Source organism: Oenanthe melanoleuca, chromosome 15 (assembly GCF_029582105.1).
Source record: "Oenanthe melanoleuca isolate GR-GAL-2019-014 chromosome 15, OMel1.0, whole genome shotgun sequence".
NCBI classification, from domain to species: domain Eukaryota; kingdom Metazoa; phylum Chordata; class Aves; order Passeriformes; family Muscicapidae; genus Oenanthe; species Oenanthe melanoleuca.
This window is the reverse complement of record NC_079349.1, coordinates 12,362,214-12,389,605: the sequence shown is the minus strand read 5'-3', so window position 1 is coordinate 12,389,605 and position 27,392 is coordinate 12,362,214. Positions and strand designations below refer to the sequence as shown.

General features: G+C 44.9%; 1 protein-coding gene across 7 annotated transcripts in view; it reads right to left on the bottom strand.

The window, feature by feature from the left end:
• MTMR3 (myotubularin related protein 3) overlaps nt 1-27,392 on the bottom strand; it is a 72,250-nt gene that overhangs the window by 13,956 nt on the left and 30,902 nt on the right. For all 7 annotated transcript variants that reach the window (XM_056504743.1, XM_056504746.1, XM_056504742.1 and 4 more), the window contains 11 exons: nt 24,135-24,208; nt 23,671-23,760; nt 22,063-22,179; nt 16,497-16,579; nt 13,902-14,068; nt 11,010-11,106; nt 10,134-10,247; nt 4,290-4,495; nt 3,964-4,095; nt 2,042-2,153; nt 1,100-1,295 (listed from right to left, as the gene is read on the bottom strand). In XM_056504743.1, the coding sequence (XP_056360718.1) occupies nt 1,100-1,295; nt 2,042-2,153; nt 3,964-4,095; nt 4,290-4,495; nt 10,134-10,247; nt 11,010-11,106; nt 13,902-14,068; nt 16,497-16,579; nt 22,063-22,179; nt 23,671-23,760; nt 24,135-24,137 (1,317 nt within the window). In that variant the 5' untranslated portion in view covers nt 24,138-24,208. The remainder of the gene's footprint in view (nt 1-1,099; nt 1,296-2,041; nt 2,154-3,963; nt 4,096-4,289; nt 4,496-10,133; nt 10,248-11,009; nt 11,107-13,901; nt 14,069-16,496; nt 16,580-22,062; nt 22,180-23,670; nt 23,761-24,134; nt 24,209-27,392) is intronic.

Below are 27,392 nucleotides of genomic sequence, written 5' to 3'. Positions count from 1 at the left end.
AACAGGACATCCAAGCTCAGGGAGAGCAGGTGCTTGTCTGTGCATACAGCAGTCACAAGGTTGATTAAAGGTTCACTTGAGTGATTTTTCATGAAAAGGGCAAAGAACATTCCCAAACAGTGCCTGGGTGAGCAGCTGAATGTCATACCTTGTCTCACAGGAACTCAAATCCACCACAGGGCAGAAAGATTTTGGTTCTTAGTGGAAAGAAAAATTGAAGGGAATGTTTATTGAGTCAAAGGCTGTGATTAGAGTGAAAATAATGGCTGGCAGCTGAAAAGCTTTAAATCTGACAGTACTGAAAACTCATTTTCCCCAATGTTTCTGATCCTGGTACAGACAGCTACAGTTTATGGCTTGCTCTGGGTGACAGGGAAGGCTCAGAGTGTGCACAGCCCAATTCTGCTCCCCAAGCAGGAAGGACAGGACCCTTTGGAGGACCAGGAACAGATCCTGTGCCCAGAGCAGCATGTTTTGCCTTATGCATGCCAGCTTTTAGAATCCATGTGGAAAAGGGTCCAGGAAGTTTTCACACTTTCATCCAAAAGGCAGTTCCAGCTCCTGGTCCTAGTGTGTGTGAGGCTTTAAGCAGCAGCTCACAGCAGTGTTCAGAAACAGACTTCTGTTCTGGACAACAAAGGCATCTTGCTCGTGGGCTGGCAGATGGAAGCCAGCCAGCACACATCCCACAGTGCTGAAAAGTGATGGAATGGGGGAAAATCAGGAGAAATATAACTGGCAGAGGGCAATGAAAACGTGAAACTGGAAAACCATGCAGTGGGGAAATGCAGCAAAGCTGGGCTCTCTATCAGTGCTTGGCTGAGAACCTGCAGGGGTGCAGCAGAAGCTGCAACTGCAGCACTTTGTACTCCATATTCCTAAACTAAACATGGGGAAGCACAGACCATGACTGTGCAGCTGCAGCAGAGGGAATGTGAGCTACTCCTGAGTTACAGATGTACCTACACCCGGGAGCAACTGCAGACTATGGGTGACAAACTCCTGCCAGCTTCAGTGCCTTTGCCAGGGGAGAAACCTGAAACAATTCACAGCCAGCCTCCCTCCCAAGACCCCAGTGACTCCCAGCTGCTTCACCCACCTCTGTGGTCCTGTAGTAGGGGTCCAGCAGGAGTTTGGCCAGGGCCACGATCTGGGGAGTGCGGTCCCAGCCGTCGGAGCAGTGAACCAGCACCGGCCGCTGGTCCCGGTCCACGGCGTGCACCACCAGCAGCGCCGACTTCAGGAGCACTGACAGGTGCTGCAGCCACTTGGTGCTCTCCAGAGCTGACAGCCAACTAGAGGGAAACCAGGCAAGACAGTTTTTGCTCTTTTAAAATGCTTGCAGGTTTAGATGTCTGAGTTTATCACGGCAAAGCTCCTGTTTTAATAAGCTGTGAGTGTCACTCTGGAGATTTTTCACTTGTGTCTTGTTAAAGCCTTCCCAGAGGTGGGAGCAGCAAAGCCACCCAGGCAACCCAAGGAACTGCCAGACCCTGGGATGAGCTGAAGCTTTGGATCTACTTTTAAATCATGGAAGGCTTCAGCAGCAAATTCCAAACTGGGGAGTGGGAGGGAAAACAGGGCTGGGGTAACTACAGTGAGGACTCAAGCTCAGAAGCTCTCAAGGTGAGGGGCCATCACAGGGTAGTTACCCCACAGCACTGGAGGGTTATAAATATTCTCCTGAAATTACATTATAAATGGAGTACATGGAACACCACCACAATTTCCCAAAGGAGAGTCAGTAGTGAGGATTAAAGAGCTGGGAATAGCAGATCAGCCTAAGTGTGAGTGCTCAGAACCCCACCAGAAGAAACAACTTTCTGGTATCAATATTCAAGGTTACACTCTAATTTCAGAACTAATTTTCTATGTTCACTTCAATCAGAATTAACCAGTGACTTCCATGAAAATGGAAAAACATAGCTTAGCACTATTACCAAGGGGAAATGAACGGAATTTCAATTTAAAAATCATCAGCAGAAGAATGTGGGTGCAGAACCATGGAAGCAAAGGCCCAAAGCCCCAAACCTCCACTTACTTTCCTGGATCTGGCATCTGTGTGCAGAGCAGGCGCAGCGACTGGAAGCTCTTGCGGATGGAGTGGATGTTTGCCATCCCCATGAACACCACCTCACAGTTGGGGTAATATTCTGAAGGGAAACAGCAAGACAGAGAGAAGAAAGTAACAACTACCTTTGTAAAAGAAGATTTTTTCCTTAAAAAACCCCTCTGTTGCTGTGGACAGATGAAATAATCTGTTTATGAAGATTCTGTAATTCCTTGGAGCTCAACAGGAAGCATTTAGCAAAGTCCTGCTGTATTTATTTCAAATGTTTCACTTCAGGTTACAAAAAGCAGAGTGCAAACCTCTGGGAATAGGGATATTTCTGTGCTCCAGGTCCCAGAATGTTTGTAAAAAGACTGAGAAACATCAAAAGATATGAAACATAAATAATATTTAATTGGTAATTTATGGATTTAAGTTAGAAAGATTTCAGATTCCTTTTCCAAAGCTCTCAAAAAGGCTGAAAGGTTCAGTACTTCATCCACTGCTTTCTTCTGAGGAGAATTGTTTGTGGAAGCATCTCACATGTGAGAAACACTGGAAGCTCAGGAAAACAGAAGATACATGGAATTACTTTGGATGTGCTCAGGCAACACTGGAGGCCTGGACAGACAGAGAGCCAGAAAACACCAGTTCAGTAGTTTCCCCCAGATTTAGTCTTCCCTCTGCACAAGAATGATCACACATTAACTAAAATGACCATTTCTATGGGAGAAAAAGAATCAGGACTCAGGATCTGGGACACTAAGTGCTTGCACAAGAAAATTCAGGAGTCTGTCATGTTTTGTTTAATTTGATTTCCCAGCTCTATCAGCCCAGCAAATGCTGGGCCAAACACAATGAGGAACTGCAACTCCAGGTGCAGCTTCAGACAGCATCAGACAACTTCAGAGTTTTTTTTTTTGTATTTTTACTGAATTATATTGAAAATAAAACACAATATAAATGAGCTATTTTTATACAGAGAACGAAGCAGACCTGGCAGTATCTGCAGAAAATTTAGCAGCAAAAAGCAATACAGGTTTTATTGAAGGTGACAAGCTGTTTGAAAACTTTCTCCACAGAATTAAAAAAACAATATACAGGAAGAAAATCAAACTTCCTGTATACTCTGCTTTTCTGTTATGAAATTTTACTCTCTGGTGAAGCATTATTTAGTGGTTTTGAGGTGTTAAATAGAAACTTCATTTTTTTAAACTGGTGGCTACAAATCAAAATGCAGCTATTGCAGCAAAGACCAAAATAAAAATAAATGGTCAAAAGAGCTTTCCTTATCTTATCTCAGTTTTTCTGTCTGGGATTTCTTCCCAGCCTCTCCACCCATGGAATTTTAACAGGCTACATTCATACCCAATAGTGGCCATAAATAAAATCTTGTTTATAAAACCACCAATTCACAAGTGCCAAAGAATACAGAAAGTGGTGTTGCAACCGTATTACACATGCAAGGTGAGGCAGGATTGCAGTTGCTGTGATATAAATACTGAAAAATGCTTCAGCTTTAGGGAAATTGCTGAGAAGTTGTATTTTGCACAACCATTCTAGAATATTTTTCTCCTCTGCAGCCAGTGGGTTTTACAAGTTCAGGGGTTTTAGACATGAGCACACTGGACACCTTTGTCTCTCTCTAGTTCATACATCTGACTCAGCAAGGGAAAGCTCTTCAGCAGATTCCACAGGGTTCAGCATTTACTGAGCACTGTTGCCAGCTGGGTTAATGGCCTGAGAACAGACTAATTAACAGCTCAACCTGCCCTTTGAAGGGCTGGGTGGGGCTGCCATGATCCAGAACATTCAGACAGATGAGCAGTGTCCAGGCAGGGCTGAAGGGTGTCAGGGTAATCACACTGCAGCAAATCCCCTTGAAAGGGAAAGCAGAGGAGGGATGTTCTCACCTGGGCACTCACAGCCACCCCCCTTGGCTCTGTTGGCCACGGCTGCTGCGTAGGATCTCGCGTCCAGGATCAAAAGCTTCTGAGGCTGGATTGCCAAGCTCTCTGCTCCTGAGGCATTGGAGATGGAGGAGTCTGGAGAGGAGGAAACGGGTGAGGAGCTCAGAGGATCCTTCTGACATTGGGTACAGCACAATTCTCTCAGTCCCACAATGCACATGCACTGGAGAACAGGGACTAAATACAACAGAGTGACTGTTCCAGCAGCGGAGACTAAACTTTGACATAAAGCTCTGCCCTTGACAGAAAAGCAACAGTGACAGCCTTACCAAATTCCACATCAGAAAGGTCCCCTCCATTGGGCAAATCTCTGGAACAATTCCCATTCATTAACTTGTTACTGTTGGACCTGGAGTCTGAGGCACAGGCTTTGGCTACGGACTGCACCAGGTGCTCATCGTCGGCGTTCCTCCAGCCCCACCAGCTCACCTCGGGCTGGCCACAGCGGGAGATCACAGCCCCATTGCTCTGGTGCCTGAACACAGAGGGAATACAGAGTCAACAACCGGGATGAAGAGCACAGAGGGCACAAAAAAGTCAGTGGAGTGCTCCAGGAGCTTCATTCCCACTGGGGACAGTCATTCAGTTATCCCCAAGCTGGGATTCAGCTTCCCTGCAGAATGATGGCTGTGACCGCAGTCACTGACAGGTGAAAGTCAAAGCAAGGTCAGGAAAAGAAAACAAAGCATCTTTTTACTCAGTATTGTGGCCTGTTGGCCAATGAAAGCAGGGGAGTCTTCTGGAAGTGCAGGTGAGGCATGAGAGAGGAATTCAAGATGGATGGGGGATAACTGAGAACACCCTAACCTGGACACAGCTCTCGTCTCCTGGGAGGTGACATTTAAAAAAAAAAAATTTCGTTTCACATGTCTGAAGAGTTATTAGTTATTTCCTTAAATCTGACCTGGCTTCTTGTACTACACATAAAGAACAGATCTGGAATAATTAAAACTTACTGAACCATTGCAAATACGCTCTGAGAAAGATTTGAAGACTCTCTGCAATAATCTATTATAAAAAGAGGACGGAAATGTATTATCACAGTTATTCCACTCACTGACTTTATACTGGTACATCCCCCTGCTGCCACCAGCTCTGTGACTCCTCACTGAAGTGTTTGGAGCTGGCAGGAGCAACCTTCTCCCTGACCTACCTACCTAGAATTCAGGGAGCTCAGCCCTGGAGAAAGGAGGCCCAGCTGTGGGTGCAGAGAACTGCAGGTGGAGGGGCCAGAGCAGCACAGACACAACTTCTGCAGCACCTTAAAATGTTTAATCCCTGCTTCATGTCCCAGCTCAAATACCCCAGCACTCATCCACACAGCTCTTCTCCGGTTAAGTATCCAGTGCTACCCCTGCCATGGGCAGGGACACCTTCCCCTGTCCCAGGCTGCTCCAGCCCCAATGTCCAGCCTGGCCTTGGGCACTGCCAGGGATCCAGGGGCAGCCACAGCTGCTCTGGGATCCCTGTGCCAGGGCCTGCCCACCCTCCCAGGGAACAATTCCTTCCCAATACCCCACCCAGCCCTGCCCTCTGGCAGTGGGAGCCATTCCCTGTGTCCTGTCCCTCCATCCCTTGTCCCCAGTCCCTCTCCAGCTCTCCTGGAGCCCCTTTAGGCCCTGGCAGGGGCTCTGAGCTCTCCCTGGATCCTTCTCCTCTCCAGGTGAGCACCCCCAGCTCTCCCAGCCTGGCTCCAGCCCTTGGAGTGTCTCTGTGGCCTCCTCTAGATTTGCTCCAGCAGCTCCAGGTCCCTCCTGTGCTGGGACCAGGGCTGGAGACAGCTCTGCAGGTGGGGTCTCCCCTGATCCCCTATGCCCATGCTGTTGTATCAGCCCAGGGCACAGGTGCATTTCTGGGAAGAACAGCTTCTTAAGCAGAGGTGCCTCTGGGCAATGCTTTCCTCCCCCAGGAGTCCCCCCTGAACCCTGGATTTCCAAATGTCAATCAAAATTCCTGTATGTTATGATGCAGGGAAAGATTTTAGAGCCTTCCTGCAAACAAACTGCCCAGCTCAACTTCAGGGCAACCAGGAGCTGTTCACTTCCCTCTAACCAGGGAAGCCAGAGTGCTGAGGGTCAGCTTAACCTTTAAACAAATGTGAACAGTCCCAGGCCTGAACAGGAAGCCAGCCCACCCAGAGCAGGCAGAGCTGACTTTTTGGCTGTGAGCAGTGTGATGGATGTTTCTGGAGGTGTGACAGGCTGGTTTGTGCTGTGCTGTCAGAGCTGTCACCCCGGGTGCTGAGTGCCACCTCCTCCGCAGTGTCTCGGCGGGCACCGCGTGGGCGCCGCCGCCTCCTGCTCCTCATCCAACAGCAACACAGGGACAGGCTCCGTGCTGCAGAGCCTCCAAGTGATCAAACAGCCTGGGATATGGGCTTGAAGTGGTTTTCATAGCTCTTCTGTAATTGTTTCATATAAAATCCCTTCAGTGAGAGGAAGCAGTGACACGCTGCGTTAAGCGAGGCAAAGGAAAAGCGATGTGAAGCCACGGCTCTTGCACCAGGTGCCAGCCCACTGCAGGCACAGGGAAATGGATTTATGCTGGAATTAATAGCCTTCCACCAACAGCATTACCCATAGCAAATTAGTTCAGGAAAAAATACGTGCCAATCACTGAAAGGCCACCTAGCTCCCCGCTACGCTTGCACAAATAAAAGAAAATAAAACATCATTATACATCTAAGAAATCTATTTTGAACAGAGCAGCTCATTTATTTTTCCATATGTTCTCCAGATTTCATTACTACCTGCTGCAGAATAATTTTCATAGGTTCATAAAGAGTTATATTTTCATCTCCAGGTCCCTGCCTTGCATTATACAAATAATGAAGAATCATTAGGCCAGAAGATGAGCTTGTTGGTGGCTGTGCAGCCCCACCAGTGCCCTGCACAAATCTGCCACGTTCAGAGGTACCAGAAATCACACACAATTCTAGCTAGGGGCATGCTGGAGGGCTGAGGAATTCCACTCATTCCAGCTGGACTGGCCACAGGGATAAAGAACAGCCAGTGTGATGCTGAGATCCCCAGGGATAGAGCTGGGATAAGAGGGCATCACTCAGAGATGTGGAACAAAATGATTCAAAAAACTTAAAGCAAAACCTCCACGGAAAATTCCCTAGAGACAAAAAAACCTGCAGCTCCCTGCAGAAACCAAGAGTAAATCAGTGTTAGGTAACTCTAAAGGCCTTTACAAGCTGTGGTACAGCTGCAGGATGCACGTACACCTCTGCACAGGCTTCATCCTCCCCTTGTTCAAACCACCCTGGAGTGCAGCAATAAATCCCTCAAGTCCTTGTAACCACAGAGCAGGGAGGAGCAGGGAAGGGTGAACTGCTCCCTGTGCTGCATTTCTGAACCATCAGCACCATAATGGAAATTCCTTTGCTGCAGGTCAGGGATGTAATTCCAGGCAGGAACAGAATTGCCACAGGATCCCTGGGCCTGTGTGGGGGCTCACCCTCAGCAGTGCAAGGTTAAAGAACACTTCCACACAGAGAAGCTCCACAGATGCTTTCATGATGCTGTTTCTACTAGGTAGAGAAGCCCTCTCTACTGTCTACCCAAAAAATCCTAAGAGCCTTCCCCATAACACTGATTTTCTGGGGCCAGATTTATCTGCATAAATTATTGTTGCCAGAGAGGTTGAGGCTGTGGCTGCCCCTGGATGTGCCCAAGGCTGGATGGGGCTTGGAGCAACCTGGGATAGTGGGAGGTGTCCCTGCCCATGGCAGAGGGTGGAATCAGACAAGCCCTTCCAACCCAATCTGGGTTTCTGTGACTCTATGAAATATGTGCAAAGTTTAAAAAATAGGAAACAGAAAGAAAAACTGCAGGGTCTGGTGTGAGATTTCTTTAGCAATCTGATCATAGAATGGAAGCAACACTTCTGACAGTCCAATCCCCATGGAGCATTCCTAGAGCTTGTCTCCAAATCAGCCTGCTGGGCTTTTCAGCCTTGACTGCTTCACAGGGACAATGAATTTCCTGCTGCCAGCATCTGTCTCTGGTCTCTGTCACAATGTTCTGTATCTGAGACAAGTGATTGGACTTATTTTTAAAAAATCCTGATTACTTCCTTTTCCCCTGAAGTAAAGCAAAAATAGGTTTAGTAATGTGATCAATACTGAAACTAAAATTATTAAGTCCCAAAACAATTTCAATGGATAAAAAATGGTGAATAAGCTCCTGCCCCTTATTCCATCAAAGTAATAAAAAAAGCTGGGTTTATGTATATAGATATATATAAAACTATATATGGATTTCCAGTCATAAAATCATGGAACAATTTGGGTGGGAAAGGACCCCAGAACTCATCCTGTTCCACCCCCTGCCATGGTCAGGGACATCTTCCCCTAGACCAGGATGCTCCAAGCCCAGTCCAACCTAGAAATCCTTTTCCCCTCACTGCTGGGAGCTCTATTAGAGCTCAGAGTGATGAACTGGATGTCTGGAAAAATCTATTACTAAATGTCAAGATAAGGAAGAAAAAGAAATCAAAAAAGAGAAACATTTTTCTCTCCCTGATTTGAAGCTCAGCAATGAAACGCCATTTGCATTTTACCACCCAGAGCCTCAGCAGAACTGCAGAAAATTGAACATGGGGACAGAGCAATTTCAGTCTCTGTGGTCTTTTGACTTTTCAATTGCTCTTCTATAAATCCCTGGAATGCAAGGTGTTCCCAGGAATGAGAACAAAGTGCTTTCCTTCTGTGCAGTGATGACAGGAGGGGGAATGCTGCCTTGGAAAAGTGTGTTTGCAGGTGAGGTGTCCCCTAAGTATGTGACAACTGCAGAAAAGGCCCAAAAGCTGAACCCAAACCCACACACAAATCATATTATTCTCCTTTATACATATATATTATATACACACACACCCACACTGAGTACTGTAATCAGGTTTTTAAAAGTCAGCATAAGGTGGAAAGCATTTTCCCCTTCCCAGAGCTGGGCAGAGGAGGGAACAATCTCTTCACCATTCCACAACAAACCCCCTTGCTGTTGGGAGGAAGGACAGGAGGATTTAAAGATAATGGTTTGCTGCCATGAGCCAATTTGTTCTGCCTTCACAGAACAAGAACCCTTAAGCTCAGTAAATAGAGTTTTGTAGCCTACAGCTCTCCTGCCCTTGGCTTCTCCCTTGCAAGCTCCAAGGACCTGGCAGCTTTCCTGCTCTCCATGTACACAAGGAATGGGTGCTGAGGCTTAGGGAATATCAGCATTCATTAGCTTTTCAATACCTTTGTCATCTGATGTTTTAAAGAGATTTTAAAGATTTATGGGATGATAACCACCCTAGGGAAGGGGCTATGGTATTAAATGACAGATTTATAGGACCATGGAATGCTTTGGGTGGGAACAGACCTTAAAGCTCATCTCATCCCCTGCCATGAGCAGGGACACCTTTCACTACATGAGGTTGCTCCAAGCCCTGTCCAGCCTGGCCTTGGACACTTCCAGGGATGGGGCAGCCATCAAATATCCACAAAATTAAAAATATTCATAAAAACAGATGCTGAAATGTATTCTTACTAAAGAAGCTGCTAAAACCCAGTCTCTCAGACTGGGTTTCATTATGAAGAGTTGTTGGACTCAATCTAAGGAATGGCATGTGTAATTAAAACTATCAGAAATATGGAGATAGAGCTAAACTGTGTGTTAATTTTTAATCTGAGTTTTAGATCTCCTTCAAGTAATTTTAGTATTTGTCCTTGTTTATACTGCAGTCTGAGAGTCAGCCAGATGAGTCAGGGAAAAGCCAAAGGAGCACCCAGCCAGGGAGGCCATTTATCAGCTCTCCTCTGATGTCTTCATCTTCCGTTTTTTCATTTTCATATTAAGAAAAGTTAAAAATCAATCTTAACTGGGGTGACTGCCCCAGCAATGATTTGCAGGAGATGCAAATGCTGAGTGCTCCTCCAGTGTGTGTTTGGAATTCTAAATACAACCCACTATTCCCACTTGGAGCACACGAGGAAGGTTTGCCTTACCCAGAGCAGCTCCCCAGACTCCCAGTTCTGACTGTCCCAGCTGTTCTTTGCAGGACTGCCCCTCCCCAGGCTGCTCCCAGGCTGCTCCCAGGCTGCTGCAGCCTGCTGGGGCTGCCCTCACCTGTACACCACGGCAGGGATGCGCTTCCAGGAGCGGAAGCTGGCCACGCTCTCCAGCTCCTTGTCGGTGATCCAGGCGGGAACGATGATCTCCTGGGGGTAACTGCCACACAGCCTGGGGAAAGGGAGCACAGTCAGCCCTGGGCAGCAGCCCCACAATCCCACAGAGCACACAGCAGCACTGACAGCCCTTTTGCTAACTGCTGCTTCCCTGGGTGTTAATAAATTCACTTCTCCAGCGTGGCTTTCTCCATCCCTCCACCTGCAGAGATTCCTCCTGCAGGGACACCCAGCCCTGGCTGGGAGTCATTATCATCATTATCCTGCACAGGCAGAGCACTCACACTGCTCCATCTCAGAGCTCCAGCTGGGTTTGCTCTGAGCTGCAGCAGGGAGCAGCCAGAACACCCTGTCCCTAGCTGGGGATCACAGAGCACCTTCCTCTGCTCCAGAGCCTGAAGAGAGCTTTTGTCTGCACTTTGAGTAACTCAGAAAGTGTTTTCTCTTACTTAATCATCTACAAATTTAACTCTTCCAAACCTGTGTGGCTTTCTTTTTAAATACATGTCTTTGTAATATGTTAGAGAATAAGAAACAATAAAAAATATCTTAGAAAGTTCAAACTCCACTCACTTAAGATCTCCCTTGCAATGCTTATTCTCTAATAAGCCACATCAAAACCTGGTATTTCCAAGCCTAAAAAACTGTAGCAGCTAATAAAACTTTAAATCATTTAAAACACATTTTTTCTATAAACCAACAAAAAATTCATTATTCTGACTGTCTCTTCTTGGGACCTGTAGAAGTTAAAAAAAGTTTCAGTAATGGAGTGTTCTGAGATGCAGTTTGGCTGTGGAAGAGCAGCCCCAGCACTCACTTGTACTTCTCATTGATGTTGGAAATCCTCCAGGCATTGTTCATATCAAACCCCATCCGCTCCACTTCGTTCTTAAACCTGGAAGTTACATGTTCTCCTGGGGACCAAGAGCAGGGGGGAAAATGAATGGGAAATCAGGAATTAAGAGTCCTACTTTGCAAAACAGAGAAAACCAGCACATATCTCAGTCCAAACCCACCAGCTGCATTTCACAGCCTCATTCTGACATTTGCACTGATGCCTCTCTCTGGCCAACTCTCCAGCAATTACCAACTTCAGGAAATTCAAACAAAAAACCAAGGACATGAGCAAAGGAACTGAGATCCATCAGCAATCCAAGTGGGATGGTGGGAAGTCCAGAACAATTTCCTATCAATGGGAAGAATGTGAAGCACTGGTGAAAGGGTAAGACCTGGAATGTGCCCTGGAACCTGGGCAATCCACTGAATATTCATTTGCAGCCCCAGGTTTCCTGTATGGCTGCAGGCAAGTCCTGTCAAGTATCTTGCATCTCACTTTTCCAACTGAGTAAATTGGGCATTATTCTTCCATGAGTCATGTGGAGATAGAGAGGTAAAATGCATAAATGATTGTTTGACACAAATACCAGTCACAAGAGCCTCACAAACTCCTAGATTAATACATTAAAGGAAGAGAAATGAGTCCCATTTATTTCCTAGACACTTTTGTTTTAAAGTCTCAAAATATAATTGAAAAATATACAATGGCAAAAAAAAAAATAAGAAGACAAAGTCTGGAAAAATGAAACAAAAATTCCAGGTTTCCAGGGCCAAGAAAAGTGCTAAATTTAATGAGTATGTGAGCAGCACTAGATAAGTGATTCTGAAAGTCCATCCATTGCTTGTCTCTTTAAATTACTGTATCATTAAATCCTGAGGCAGAGCAGCACCCAAGGGGGGAAAAATCTGCTGAAAAATTAATGCTTTAAGTATTACATCTTTCCATTAAATATTTTAGAAAACCCTCTAAGTCTTTCAATTCCCCCAGATATCTGTAGATACATGTTTAATTCCAAGATGAAATGCACATGTCTGAAGTGATTTTAAATGCCATGTTACAGAATAATTAGAAATGAATATAAACAGGTAAATTAAGAATATAGACAGCAAGCTAATTACAGCACTTAATTAGTGTTATAAAGGTCCTTTATCAAGAGCAGAGGTGGAATTAGACAACACATTCCAGACAACAACCTCTGCTAGCTTTGTCCTTAGCAGTGACTTTTAAAATTTAAAAATCCCATGAATTCTTTTACTGGAGAGCATCACAAGGATGGGTCTCCCCATCAGCTGCACCTCAAAACTTGTGCTAGATCCTTAAGGATTTTTTTGGATAGCAAGTAAGAATACTGGAAATATCCCAAATCAATGCTGCCCAGCCTGGTGGGATTTAAGAGAAACACATAAAGCTACATGAAAATCAAATATTCTGCTTGATTTTTCCCTCTTAATTTTTAGCTACTGTGAAGCCACAAGTTTTTCTCTTGGAAACAAAACCCCAACCCTAATATTTTGTCCATTTCTCCTGAACTGCTGGTATTTTAAGAAGCACTTAGAGCCAACATTGATAATGTTTAGAAGCATCCCAACCCACTCTCAGAATGCCAGGGAAAGCCAGCTAGATATTTTGTGGGCTTGTGCTTCCTATTAAAGCTGACCCTGGATCTCTACTACAGACACTGCTAACATATTTTTCCCAGAAAATATGTTCTGTTGACACTTGGATGGATTTTGAAGCACTTTAGTACCTTTGTCTGTATCTACCAAATAATGGGCTCCTTGGACATAGAAGAGAAATGACAATGTGTTTGGGACTGACTTCTTCAACCACATTCACACTGATTTATTTCAGCTATAATTCAGCTCTTTGAAGGAGAACATCTGCCCCCAGCCACAGGCAGCTACAGGGAGATAAAGTTATATTAAAGAAAATTATTTGATAGACAAAGCTGCAAGAAAAAAAATTTGATTGATAAAAGTTAATAAAAATGTAAATGTTGCTTCTTATTCTGAAAGTGTCCAAGGCCATGTTGGACTTGGAAAAACCTGGTGCAGTGGAAGATGTCCCTGCCCATGGCAAAGGGTGGAGTGAGATGGGCTTTAAGGTCCCTTCCAATCCAATCCATGATTCCAGGATTATCCTAACCTAGCATCAGGCTCTGTTTCAGTGAGGAAGACAAGACCCAGCAAGCCCTCCACAGGTCTGCCAGTTCCCATTGCCCAAATGTAGTCAGGAGGGAAAAGCCCTGGGTGTGAAATCTGCTCTGAGGGGTTTTTTGGCATTTTCCAGAAGCTGCTAATGAATTGTGTGAAAAGGAACAGGGCCAGGGAGCTCCTCCTCCCCCTGTGTGATCCTTGCTCCTCCCAGACAGCACAGACATGAGAGCCTGTGCCCAGCTCCAGAGCAGCTTCAGCAGCAAGGGCAGAATCCCAGGAACATCTCAGCCTGGTATAACTGGGACACTTCCCTCAGGCAGTAAGTCATGACTGACAGGAGATTGCAGAGGGCCTGGAAATCAGATTTCTCACACTCAACCAAGTGCCACAACCACCAGCATTGAGCTTTTATTTACTTGTGGGCTTCTACAGCTCTGCAGCAAGGATGGTATTCCATTAAAAAAGTTCACTGCCTGTGGCTGGGAATGAACCTCAGGAGCAGCTCAGGGTCTCCCTTCTCCTCCCCAACATCCCTCTTGGAGATCACTGCTCCAGACAAAAACGTGCCAATCAACCCACAGTGGTTTAGACTGAAAGCTGCTGCCACGGTGATGAAATGCTGCTGGTCCTACACCTGGCTGACTGCAGGCAAGGCATGGCAGTGTTTCTGGGCTCTGCAGCTGCTGCTGGGTGATGGCAGGCTGCTCCCACCTACCTGGGCGGCACAAGTCCCCGTGCTGCTCCTTCTCACTGGCGTACACCTCCATGCACCAGGCGTGGTAGGCGAAGGAGAACAGGTCCTCGATCTTGGACGGGGGGCGGATGGCATTGTTCAGCCTCTTCAGCCACTCCTGGCACTGCTCAAACGTGGGAAACTGACACCTGGCCAGACACAAACATTCCGTGGTGACCTTCCGTAAGAGAGGCCACTCCAGAAGGTGACAGGCTGAGCATGAAAAGCTCTGTGAGAGCACAAAGTGAGGATACACACTGTATTGACAACTTCCTTCCATGAGCACTTTAATGGGAAGCAAAATGAAAGTTGTGGAATGAGTAAGGAAACACTTAGGGAGTCAGGACTGACTGGGACTGGGAATAACCAGGGTGTGCTGTGCCAGAAATGAGGGGAACATTTCTCCATGTGTTACCTATGAAACCAAGGAAAGATCATTCAAGTCAAAGACAGGAATGTGTTATAGTCCCTTTTGCTGGAATCAGGGGGAAACTCAGAAAACTATCCCACATATTATAATTATAATCTAATCTAATCTAATCTAACTATAACCACAGTCCTGTAAACAAGAACAGGCTGGGAGAGCTGGGGATGCTCACCTGGAGAGGAGAAGGATCCAGGGAGAGCTCAGAGCCCCTGCCAGGGCCTGAAGGGGCTCCAGGAGAGCTGGAGAGGGACTGGGGACAAGGGATGGAGGGACAGGACACAGGGAATGGCTCCCACTGCCAGAGGGCAGGGCTGGGTGGGATACTGGAAAGGAATTGTTCCCTGGCACAGGGTGCCCAGAGCAGCTGTGGGTCCCCTGGATCCCTGGCAGTGCCCAAGGCCAGGCTGGACAGGGCTTGGAACAACCTGGTGTCCCTGCCCATGGCAGGGGGTGGAATGAGATGAGTTTTAAGTCCCTTTTTAAACCCTTCTCTTTCTGGCTTTGTTGGGAAGCACAGACTGAGCTTTGTCCAACTTTACACACTAACAACAACTACAGAGAATATTCCCTGCACAGGAGAAACCAATCTTCAAAGCAGTGCATTAAAATTACATTACTTTTTCTTTCAAAGAGGATTCCTGCACTCTTTAGAGTAAAAGGGTGGAAATAAACCAGTGATTTATTTTGGTCTGACATTTTTCTTTAAGATTTTATAGTTATTAAATATTGCCCAGGTATTTTTATTTGGCTCAATCCTGGTTAATGATGGCATCTGCATTCCCTGGGGGCAGATTTATCTCCCCTACCTGCAAATAGCTCAGAGCCACAAAGTGGAAAGGAAAAGTCATGTCCAACATCTCCCAGGAGTTGTGAGGAACTGCAGCCTGAGGTGTTTATTTCCCATCACTGACTGTAAAGCAAGCCCAGACTACTCACTGAGACAGGATAATTCTCTATTAAACACTCAGACAAGATACATCTCACCCTAAATTCTTTCTAAATTATTTTGAAGTTAGTGGTGTAAATAACAAGTATTATTTCCACTTGGATTCTATTTCTCAAAATACAAAGTTTGCTCATGAAAATGAACAAGAACATATTCTAGCTCTTCTGTCTCAGTCCCAAAACTTCACCATCTCTCAACCATCACCAAGTCCTCAGTCTTGGAGATGCAATTTTGAGAAAAATTGATAAGGATGGCAAAAATACAAATAATTTGTATTCATTCTACAACTGAAGGAAAAAAACAAATTAATGTAGGGAAGAAGGGTGACTTTCTTAAATGTCAAGAGCTAGAAGTGAAGAGGAAGTTAAACATTGAATTCAAATTAAACTAAATATTACTTTTAAAGTAAAAGCAGTCCTGGTGAAAAAACAGTCTTTCAGGAAGCAGCTGACCTGTTAAACATTCTGAGTGCTCAGAGATGGCTGGGGCTACTTTCATTACACAAAAGGTACAGCCAGCAAACATTTAATCAAAAATAAATGTTCCCTTCTTAATTAAAGTTCATAGATCAAAATTAATTTCTGCAGGAGAAAAATGAAAAAAAAAAAAAAAGAAAGAACCCAGTGAGGTGCAGCTCAGAGAGCCCTGCCTCAGGTCTGGAGTCTGGGGGAGGACAGCCAGGAGTTACTGCTGCCTGCACACCTGCATTTACCACTTCCTCCCCTTTCTCTTCATTTATTCCCTCATTTTCTGTTCCAGGAGGTTGCCATGCCTCAAGGATAGTGACTGTACCCTCAAGGGTGTTGAAAATGCAGGGTGGATGAAGCCCCCAAACCCCAAATCTTGATTAAACACATTTGCAATGTGTGTATCAGTGACTTTATCTACTACTGTACTGACATGGAAATATTGATATATCTGTAATATATTGAAGCAGTGTATTATAACTGCTTGCAAAGCAGGGACACAGTGAGACAAAAATCAGTTTCAGAATAAAACAAGATCAGCCACATGGGCTCAGAGCAAGCTTTGCTGCTGTCCTGAACCACAGCAGTGAGACACACAGCCCACCCTGTATAAAAATCAGACAAAATAAAAAGCTTTTGAGGAAAATCAGGTAAGAAACTCCAATTTCTTGAACCATCCCAGCTGCCCATGGCACCAGAAAGTAAATTTCCCCCCTTTAACACTGAGCCTCTCCTACCTTATAACCTTGCAGTCCTTGCAAGTCAAGTGAAGCTGGAATATATCCCTGCACTCCACACTCTCAATGAGCTGCAATGGAACCTGCAATTAAACACATCCCATTATTTCATTTAAGCAGCAGTAACAGCAATTTCTTTGCATATCTCCCAAGCATTTATTGTAGGCTACATGAAATCTGAAGAGAGGGAAAAAAATGGAATCCACCTGGAATTATTTCAGCAGCTCTGGAGTTTGGTACCAGATATTCATATTCCAGCTCCTGACATGTGTAGTCCAGAAGCCTTAAGGGATCCCATGGGAGCAGCTGAGAAGGCTGCAGGAAAGGCAGCAGACACCCCAGCTCCTCTCTCATGGAAGAAGCTTTCTCTCTCATAGGTCCAAATTTAGGAATTTTAATATATTTTTAGCTGATGGTATTGAAAAAGAGCTGCAAAGATCCCCTTAACAGATTGCTGCTGTCTGGATGCCTTTCTATGGCAATATCCAATATTTCCTCCTCAGGGAAAAACCCTTTGGCCTGTTTACATCAACACTTGCAATGGAAACAGCTGAATTTAGAGTGATAATGCTGAATCCTTCCCAGTGAAAGTGCAGTTTAGAGACACTTCTGTTTCCTGGCATGTTGGTCAGGCAACACATGAGAGCACATGCAAGTACCTTTAAGGATGAGAAAACCCACAAGATGAAAATATTAATTTTCAACATTATTTTTGGAACTTTACCTGAGATGGGCAAATGTACACTGTTGCTCTAAATGAACAGAAGTCATAAATAACTGTCTAAATGTAGCTAATACCTGTAATTGACATTAAAAGCACAAATCTGTTTGAATTGTTCAGTAGATTATATGGACATTCCACAAGGCAATAAAGCCTCTGCTACCCTTTAGTAACATTCCAATATTCTGATTTTTGCCATCACAGGACTAAGACCCAGCAGTTTAAGGTCTGGCTTGGGGCTTACAAGATGTGGCTGGAAGAGCCAGGGCTTCTCCACATGCTTGAAGGTCACCTCCAATCAAAGCTCCAGGATAAGGAATCAAGACAGCATCTTCTCAAACACCACAAAACTTAAAAAGTACCTCATTTTGGTGAAATGAAAAAAAGGAAATGAACTAAAACCAGCAGGTAAGGAAAAGAGATGTCTCAAAAACACAAACCAAGGGAAAACCTCCTCTGAGCAGGGAGATGCCTGGAGCAAGCTCAGGGGAAATGCTGTGCCCAGGAGAGGGATGAGAACCCTGCTGGCTCTGGGGAAGGGAGGCACAGCCAGGGCAGCACCTCAGACTGAGCCCAGAGTGTTCTCACATCACTGCCCAGAGCTCACAGCCCCCAGATGCAACAAACAGGGAGTTTTGAATGCTCAGCCTCTCCCTTGCCCATGTCAGATCACAACCAGAGGCAGCTCTGCAGCCACCAACCTCCCCCTGCTGTGCCCAGCAAGGCTGGGACAGGGGAGTTACTCTGCTCTTCTGCTGCCACTGCACATTAAATGACAGAAAATCCATGGACAGGACTTGGCTAGAGGGTGCCTGACCCCACAGCCCAGTAGTGTTTTGGTTTTCAAATGAAGCTGGAACTTGAATTTCTGTCCATGTTTCCAGCACTGTCACTGGTTGAGATCTGTGACAGAACCAGTGACATGAAGGGGGCAGGAAATGAGGAATCCCTTCTGTGAGAGCCCCTCTGTGCCCTCCCTAAACTCAGCCTGACTGGGGTGACTCCAGGGCAGCACAGACCACACCAAGTGCTCTGTTCCACAGCTGATCCCTGCACTTCACCTGCTCATTCCTGCCAAGCCTTCTCCTGCTTGATCCCACCTGCCAGGCAGGTAAATTGTCAGAGCTTTGTGTCTGATCAATGGACAGGAATGGAGCTCAGACTGGAGAATCTTCCAGACTGTCTTCACGACTGCACAGCCCCACACAAACCTCCTAATAATTCCCAGGGGGAATTTCTCCATGGCAAGGGTGGTCTGGCATGGGAAGGGGCTGCCCAGGGAGGTTTGGAGCCCCCACCCCTGGAGGTGTCCAAGGAAGGAGTGGATGTGACACTCAGTGCTCCAGCTGAGGACAAGGAGGGGATTGGGCAGAGGATGGACTGGGTGGGCTTTCCCAACTTAGATGATTCTGGAATAACTTATTTAAATCTACCTGAATTAAATGGCACCAACATGGAAAGTAAGGCATCTTTCCCAGCTGAGTCAAGATTTCAGACTTGCTCTTTAACTCCAGTGCTGCTTTGTCTGTTATCTTTTTATTCCCCAATCCCTGTTTTATTCTGTTTTTCCCCATGTTCATCTTCATTTAAGCAGTTCTCTACCTTTTCCCTCCTCCTGGCATTCTGCTTGAGGCTCTTCCTCCTTCTGTCTGCACTCTAATGGCAAACTAATTCCTCTCCTCCTGCATTATTTTTAATTTCCTTCCAAAGTCACTCCTTGCTTCCTGCCCTTTCCCTGTGCCCTCTGCTCCCCAGCCATCCATTCCCCTCCAACAGCCCACCAGTAGATTCCCTCACAATCTGCAGCATTTTCTTCAGGACAACCTTCCCATTAATCTTTTTAATTTTCCTTCCCAGTCATAAAAATCTGTCCTTTGGTCCTCTGGTGTTTTCAATCTCTTTCCTGGCCATTATTCTTCCCCCAGCAAAGCTCTGTGGAATTATCTCCCATCACTCCTTCCCTGATAACCTTCCCTTCAGGCTGCTGCCAGTCCAACACCCAGAGCCTGTTCCTGGAAGAGCCATCAATTCTATCTGCAGGCACTTCCCTCTAATAATGGCATGGAAACCAGGCAGGAGAAGCAATCATTTTGGCTTTTATAAGAATAAACATGCATTGTTATCTGAGGCAAATTACATCCCATTATAGGGAGTACAGGAGCATCCTGCTCTTGCAGTACCTCCCGACTGTCTCTTATTTGAAATTATCTCATTTTAAATAACAGCAACCTTCTACAACTCCAGCTTCTTATTTTTGAGGGTTTTTTAAAAATGATTTTGACGACTGGAGCTGTCTGTTATCTAAGAGCAGTACAAGATATATTTAGAGAATTACAGCTCTGTAGTTAGAAAAAGCACAAGTTACATTTTCAGTGCTGAACCAACCCCCCCACAGCCCAGGGCATGCCCACAGCTCCCAGTGGGATGCAGTGATCATGGCCAGGCTGCTGCAAGCACCAGTGACTCTGTTACAGACCCTCCCTGTGCCCCATTTGGCCCAAACCTCTCCAGGACCTCCTGTGGCACCCAGGCCCTGGGAGCTGGAATTGGGATTTCCTCCCTGTTTTCCCGGTTCAGAGCTGGAATAAAGGCAGGGTTATGGTGCAGGCTGGTGGCTTTAGCAAGCACAAGGCCAAGACTGGCTGTCCTGGGGCGTGGGATGAGGTGGAACATGGAGGCACTGAGGGTGCAAGGACAGCTCTGAAGGGCTCCAGGGTGGAGGCAGCTGAATCCCTCCTGGGCTCACTGAACCCACAAGGAGTGTCCAAAGCAAATTTTGCTTTTGAACATGATGACACTCTGGCTTTGTCTTGAAGGCCACCTCTGAGCCCCCTCTTGTCTCACAATTGTTGTGCTCTGAGTGTGAAGAATTTGGGCAGGATGGCCTGAGGACAAGACAAGGATTATGCCACTCTCCAGCAGGGATGAACCACAACAGCCATAGACATGAGGAATATTGCAATCCAACCATTTTCCAAGCAAGGGAGAGCTCACACTAAAACTCCCCTCCTCATCAAAGTCCCCCAGTCATGACTTTTCTTTGGTACTGTGTCCAAAACCAACCATTGGAAAGATTGCATTACATGCAATCCATGCTTCTACAAACTCCACTAAAATGTTAATTCTCCCATCAATGCAATTAGCTTACAGGGAGGAAAGTGATTAGACAGGAACACTCAGCAGCTGCAAAGTCTGACATTTTCTTAAGGAATCAATAGAGTTGGGCCTGGGAACCAACCCTCCCCTGTGCACTGAGAGATCCCTGTTGAGTCTGCACTTTTATCCCGTGGATAAATGTAAGTCAACACCCCTGAATGTCATAATCCCCCCAATTTATGCATGGTCTGTGGGACCTTTTGTTTTTGCATTTGAAACACCATGTTCCTATTAGCACTGAGATCTAGGAAATTATCCATGGGAAAGATCTCCACACACAGCCCTTTTCTGCACTGTTGCAATGGGAACATTAACAACTTTGAATGGATTTATTTCCCAGCCCAGGTGATCTGGAGCTCTGTGCTGCTCACTGAGGTGTCACAGCAGCATTCTCACAGCCAGGGAATTGTAACCAAACAAGAGGGAAAAGCCACACCCCAGGAATGAAGAATTTCTTATAGGTATTTGCTGAACAGCTGTGGTGGCATAAAAACAGCAGGAAAGAATCACAATGAACTCCATCAAAAAGTACTCAGTGAAGATTTGAGTTAGAAAATCACCATCTGATCAAGAATTTTGGTCAACAATAACCAAAAGGATTACTGGTGCCAAAATTAACAATTTAAATATGGTTTCTCATTACTGAAGAATGTTTTATCTTTAAAGACATCCCAAGCCCTCCCTGCCCTGGGTTTCAGTGGAGTTCATTGTGTTATTAGTTATATATATATATATATATATATTAGTGATATATATGGTTACAAAGAATGATTTACATACTGCTCTACCTCTACACTGATCATTTCTACTTAATGATGCTGATGATAATGAGATACCACACAGAATGAGAAGGCATGTGAAAGTCAGGGATTTAAAATTAACATGGGAATATGGACAAGCTTCTGTGGACTCTTCCCTGAACATAAGCAAGGAACATGATTTGAGAAAACATCAATTCTTGCTATGCTCAAAAATACTGAATTGAAAATCCCTATAAAGCAATATCCCTAATTATCCTAAGGACAGGAAGTGCAGCTCATGCTCTAATGGCTTCTCTAATAAAGGAACTCCATCATTTCCTGGCATTCCTCAGGACACTCTTGATTTCCACACTGGAAGTGTCCCCACCTGGTGAGACTGGGCTGTGTGAGCATCCCAGCACTGCCCAGGAGGGTCCAACACCATTTCTCTGTGTCTGGAAGCAGAGCAGGTGAGCATGGAACCATTTTAAGGAATAGAACTTGGAATAAAACTCCCTAAAGAAATATATTGAAGGTGAGGTCTCACTCCTGACCTGTTACATCAAAGACTGCACCCAACATCTGGCACAGAATTGCAGCAGCTGGATTTTTTATGCCTTGCTTCTGAAGCTCCAAGCAAGGCACAAATCAGGTTCAAGTGCTCCAAAAGCCCCTTGGAACTTGGACTGTTCCTCACCACTGAGCTTGGGGACAACAGGTGGCTGACACAGCCAGCTGTGAAGGTTGAAGGATGTGACATTTCCTTATGATATCTTATTTTCAGAGCTGCTGAGTCACGCTTTGGTGCCTAAATATGTATTTAGTGTCCCTAAGAAATCGATCTGAACATCAGAAAAAGATTTTTCATTCTTACAAGTGGGGAGATCACTGTAATCTTATCCCAAATTCTGTCATTTCCATTGAGATCAGAACAGCTGGAAGCACTTACATTCACAACAGATTCCTTGAATTTGATGTGGAGCCTGTAGTTGGAAAGGGCAATGATGGCATCCTCTGCTCGTCCCACGTACTCTGTGCTCTCCCCGTGCAGCTCAATGAACGGCACCTGCAGGAAGGCAGCAAAAATCTGATTACAGACACCACTTCCCAAAAATCTGCCCCTCCTGCAGCACAAGAAATCAAACAAAGCCTGCTGAGAATTCAGCCCTGTTACTGCTGCTAAGGAGGAACATCAGGTACATTGGCTCTGAGGTTAATTGCAGCCTTTTTCTGAAATGATCCCTTTATTTTATGTTACTTTTCCTCAGTGGTAAGTGCCTGATCAGGGAAAGCAATGAATTTTTATGAAAAATATCCTCACATTTTGGCAAGCAGGCTGACAAAGCCCTTGATTTATGCTCTCACTCCTTACTTAATGGAGAGTGGCATTTCCATAATGTTATTAAATTTATCGTAAAGTAGGCACAACATCCAGGATGAGTAATGTTCCCTGCTCCTTCCCCACTAGTCACCCAGCAAGCCCAGGTAACCAGCCCAGGCTGGATCCCTAAATGCTACAAAGCTGAGCTTGAACAAATCAAGCTTTTTGCTCCCTATTTCTCACAGTAAATATGAAAATGCACAACAAGCTGCTGCTTCATAAAGTCAAAAACCTGCAGTTCATTACACCACACATGGAAATTGTCACTGGTTAATTAAAAATGTGACTTAAGCCCAGTTTAGCTGAGCTGGATAAAAAGTGTAAATGCTCAACTTGAAAGTGATCTGGTTTTACACCAAAGTAGCTTGAATCAAATAAAAATATATCAGTTGGTGTAAGTGTCTGCATGGAGAGCAAGGCTGGGAGAGCTGGGGGTGCTCACCTGGAGAGGAGAAGGATCCAGGGAGAGCTCAGAGCCACTGGCAGGGCCTGAAGGGGCTCCAGGAGAGCTGGAGAGGGACTGGGGACAAGGGATGGAGGGACAGGACACAGGGAATGGCTCCCACTGCCAGAGGGCAGGGCTGGGTGGGATATTGGCAAGGAATTGTTCCCTGGCACAGGTGCCCAGAGCAGCTGTGGCTGCCCCTGGATCCCTGGCAGTGCCCAAGGCCAGGCTGGACATTGGGGTTGGAGCAGCCTGGGACAGTGAGAGGTGTCCCTGGCCAGGGCTTTAAAGTCCTTTCTAACCCAAACTATTCCATGATTCTATGGTAAATCATTTGAACTAAACTGATTTCAAAAGGAGTTTTGGAAAATAAAAAAATTTAAATACCTCTTTTTGTGCAACTGAAGACTTTTGGCTTCACAATAACCAGATGTAAAGGCAGTGTTTAACCAGCTTAGTGCTGCTTTTTCAAAACAACAGAGTTCTAAACTATGGAATAAAACCTGACCCTTGGAATTAAGTGCACAGATAGCAGTGATATTTTTCAGACACTTGAAGGAATTTATTGTAATAAAATGCCCCAAGTTCTTTGTCCTACCAATAGTAGAGAAGTATTTAAGAGGAAAAGGTGTTTCTGTGCTAAGTGTGAATTAAAGTTCTAGAAGAGATCCCAGAGAATCCATAACCAGCTGGAGGCAGTGTGATTTGAAGAGGAGCAGTGTGGTGATTACCTGAAGGTTCTCATCCTCTCGGATCAGCTGCTTCCTGGGAAAAATCTGATTAGCCTGGATGCATTCAAGGCTGTGCTGAGTCTCCTCATCCTGAGGAACAAAGTGGGACAGTCACCTGCAGCACTGGCACCTGCTGCCACCTTCCCCAACCATCCACAGCCAAGAAAAAGCTCCCAGAGGATGAAGTGTCCAGAGAATTCCAGGAGCAGTAACTCCCTGAAGTTTCTAAGCTCTTCAACACAGGCCCTCAGACAACAAATTTGGTATTAGCAATAGGTTTCCTTCCTACAGCCTGATTAATAAAGTCATTAAAAGCTGGAAGATTTATAGCAGCATTAGGCAAAAAGCATTAGCACAAATGCCTAAAACTCAACAACCCCACATGTAAACATGAATTCCCCAGTGTTTTTCCCATTTGGAACTCTTCTGCTCTGTCACAGACCCCACAAAGCCCCTTTGCTTACCATGACAGGCCCTGGGCAGGAGGAGGAATCCTCGTCTTTACTTGCAATACTTTGAGCTCTTCACTTACTAAAATCTAGAAAACCAGGAAAGTATAATTATGAAATAAGATCCATTTTGTTTTGGCAAATAAATTAACTTTTAAAGACTGTGAATGTAGCTGTTAGAAAACTGAGAGCAAACAGTAATTATGCAAAGACGAAATCCATAGAAGCTCCCTCTCCTGAGAGCCAAAATTGTTTCAAAATGTGTCTGGTTCCTTCTGTTCATCCTGAAAAATTACCTTTGGATGTGCTGCTGGGAGAACACCTGTGTGAAGGCAGCAATTAGACCAGTGTTGATATAATTTAAATTAAAACACATTCATCTTTCTGGATCCCCTGGAATTTTCTCCCAAGTTGTTTGCAGATGGTGAATCAGAAATCTGTGGGTTACAAATCCAAAGGGATTGTTGGGATCCTTTAGGCTGATCTGGTGTGAAATACAGGGTTTGGATCCCTCTGAACAAGATTGTTTCAACTATGGCCTATGAACTGGAATTGGGATAAAAATCCTCATTTGACACTTATGGCTCATTTTGGATATCCATGGGTAGACCAAAATATCCATTTTCCTGCACTGACCTTTCCAGGAGATCCAGACCACTACACTGGGGACTTGCTCTCTCCACTATCCAAGAACCCCACAAACTTTGATCCTGTGCAAATTAACACAGTCCTGAGGTTTATGCAAATCACCTAACTAGAAACTGAATGACTGAAGTGAATACAGGAACTACAATTTGGGTTTGAGATTGATTTTACACTCAGCTTTTTAAATCCAGGTAGGTTCTTCCCTTTTCTACTCATCAGGGATTCACTCAGGTATTTATGGGGCTTGCAGACTGTGGCACACAAAACTTACAAATGAAAATACATCACAGGAGTGCAGTCAGTTCTCAGTTCACACCCAAAGTTTGTATCTCAGTTTACTTCTAAATGTATTTCAAATTATCAGTATTGAGGCTGACAGAGAAAACCACTTCAATCCATCAGCTCCCAGCACTGCAGGGAGCCTTAAACACATCCAGTACTTGGTATGGAATATTGACAGAGGGCAAAGGAGCAGCAGCTGCACATCAAGTACCTTCAGTACATGTGTTTGTAAATATATTTACATAAAGGGGGGAAATGATGAGCAGAATCGAGCTCAAACTGCCATAGATTCACTAAAATTAATGCAAAAAGTAGATATAAAATCCTGGGACACCTAGAGAGGGACTGGGGACAAGGGATGGAGGGACAGGACACAGGGAATGGCTCCCACTGCCAGAGGGCAGGGCTGGGTGGGATATTGGGAAGGAATTGTTCCCTGGCACAGGTGCCCAGAGCAGCTGTGGCTGCCCCTGGATCCCTGGGGGTGCCCAAGGCCAGGCTGGACATTGGGGTTGGAGCAGCCTGGGACAGTGGGAGGTGTCCCTGCCCATGGCAGGAGTGGCACTGGATGGGCTTCAAGGGCCCTTCAAACCCAACCCATTCCAGGATTGTATGATATAAAAAAACACCTTGTTATTTCAAAGAACTCCTTCAGCTTCACAGGCAATTATCAAAGAAATACCAATTTAATTTTTAAAATCTGCTTTATTACAAATTTGAAGCTTGCTTAGTATCTCTGAGGAAAAGTTTTAATTTAATAGGCACTATGCTGGAAAAAAATCTTTCATACTTCAGTTTGATTAGACATATGTAATTTATAACTTTATTATATAACTACCTACATATTAACAAAACCAGTATTAGCTTAGAAAATTGGGTCTTTTAAAATATCTTACAACTGTGCTCCTAAAACCCAGCATAAACCTCCAGCAGAGACTACCCAAAGTACCAAATTTCAGTTTAACTCCTGCATTCACTGCAGAACAGTTTCTACTGTGACAGTGTGGCTTTTTCCATGTGAGAATCTTCCTTTTTGAGGTGAATTTTGGGAAAGCTGTGTGGAAAAAAAATCTGTTTCAGTTTGGGTCAGGATTATCAGATCCAAAGGGTGATGCTGCCAAGATAAATGGTACAAGAAGTTATAGGACTGGTTCTAAAGCAAACACTTTCCTCTGGCTGCTGCTGGGCATCAGTGAAATGCTTCAGCCACTTCCCTGCCACCAATGGAGTGCTGGAAACTGCTACAGAAATAACAAAAAGGCTGAATTGTTACAGTGAGGCTCCCTGAGCTGATGGACAGTGAGTACTATGATAGAAATCATTCCTTTCCCAGCACCAAGTGGCTGCACAAACCCATCCTCAGGGTGATCCACACCTCTTCCAGGACTGCAGAATGGAGGGAGAATTCTCATTTTGTTCAGCTGCAGCTCTGCTCTGACAATAAAATCCATCTTCCAGAAATGAAATGGAAAGGTACAAACAGCTCAGATAAAAAACCTGGCCAGGAAAGCAGCCTTAAATTCACTCTCCTTATCAATAGGATCACATAAAAATAGCAGCCAGCTTATACACACTGCAATGAAGCTTGGTTTTATTGGTACAAATATTGGGTTTGGTCAGGACTGAGGCCAAAAGGTGATGTTATCAATTCACTGTCTGCCCTTTTACCTGCAATTCCATGTGTCTTAAATTATGTCAAAAAAGAGAATTGTCTTGTCAATTCTCCATCCTTATGTTCTGCTTAAAAGGATAAATGATGAGCAAAGGTTGTAACCTCAGACTCTGTTCAGCCTCAATGGGAACATCTTAATTACCTTTTGTTTCAGATGTGCCTTCTGGTTTGAATTATGTACATAATTAAGAGTAGCAATAACCATCTGTTTGCTAGTGATTCTAAACAAAAAAGATTAGCTAAATAAAGGATCATTTAAATTCACATATATTTAAATGCACTTGGACTTTCAGAAAGGAAAAGGAAAAACTGGAGGGGAAAAAAGGAAGAAGGAAGAATCCAAGCATTTCACTTTGTTCCCTTACCTTCCCCATCCAGACTGAATTCTATTTATTTTAATATCAAAATCAGACTGAGTTGATCCCTGAGCAATTTACATACTGCAGCACAGTTGCTCTCTGAGTTTGGAATTCCAATTTTTTGGCAAAGGAACATTAGAAAATTGGAGAATTGAACATTCAGGAATGCACTGTACCTTGAGCAAAAGATGCTTCTGTTGCAAACTGAAACCACTTCTCCCCCTTTGGCAGGTGGAAGGAAATTTCTGAGATAAGGACAAACACTCAGCTTCCCCCATTTCAGCCCCTGACAGGAAGGTTTCTCCTCTTCCCTGA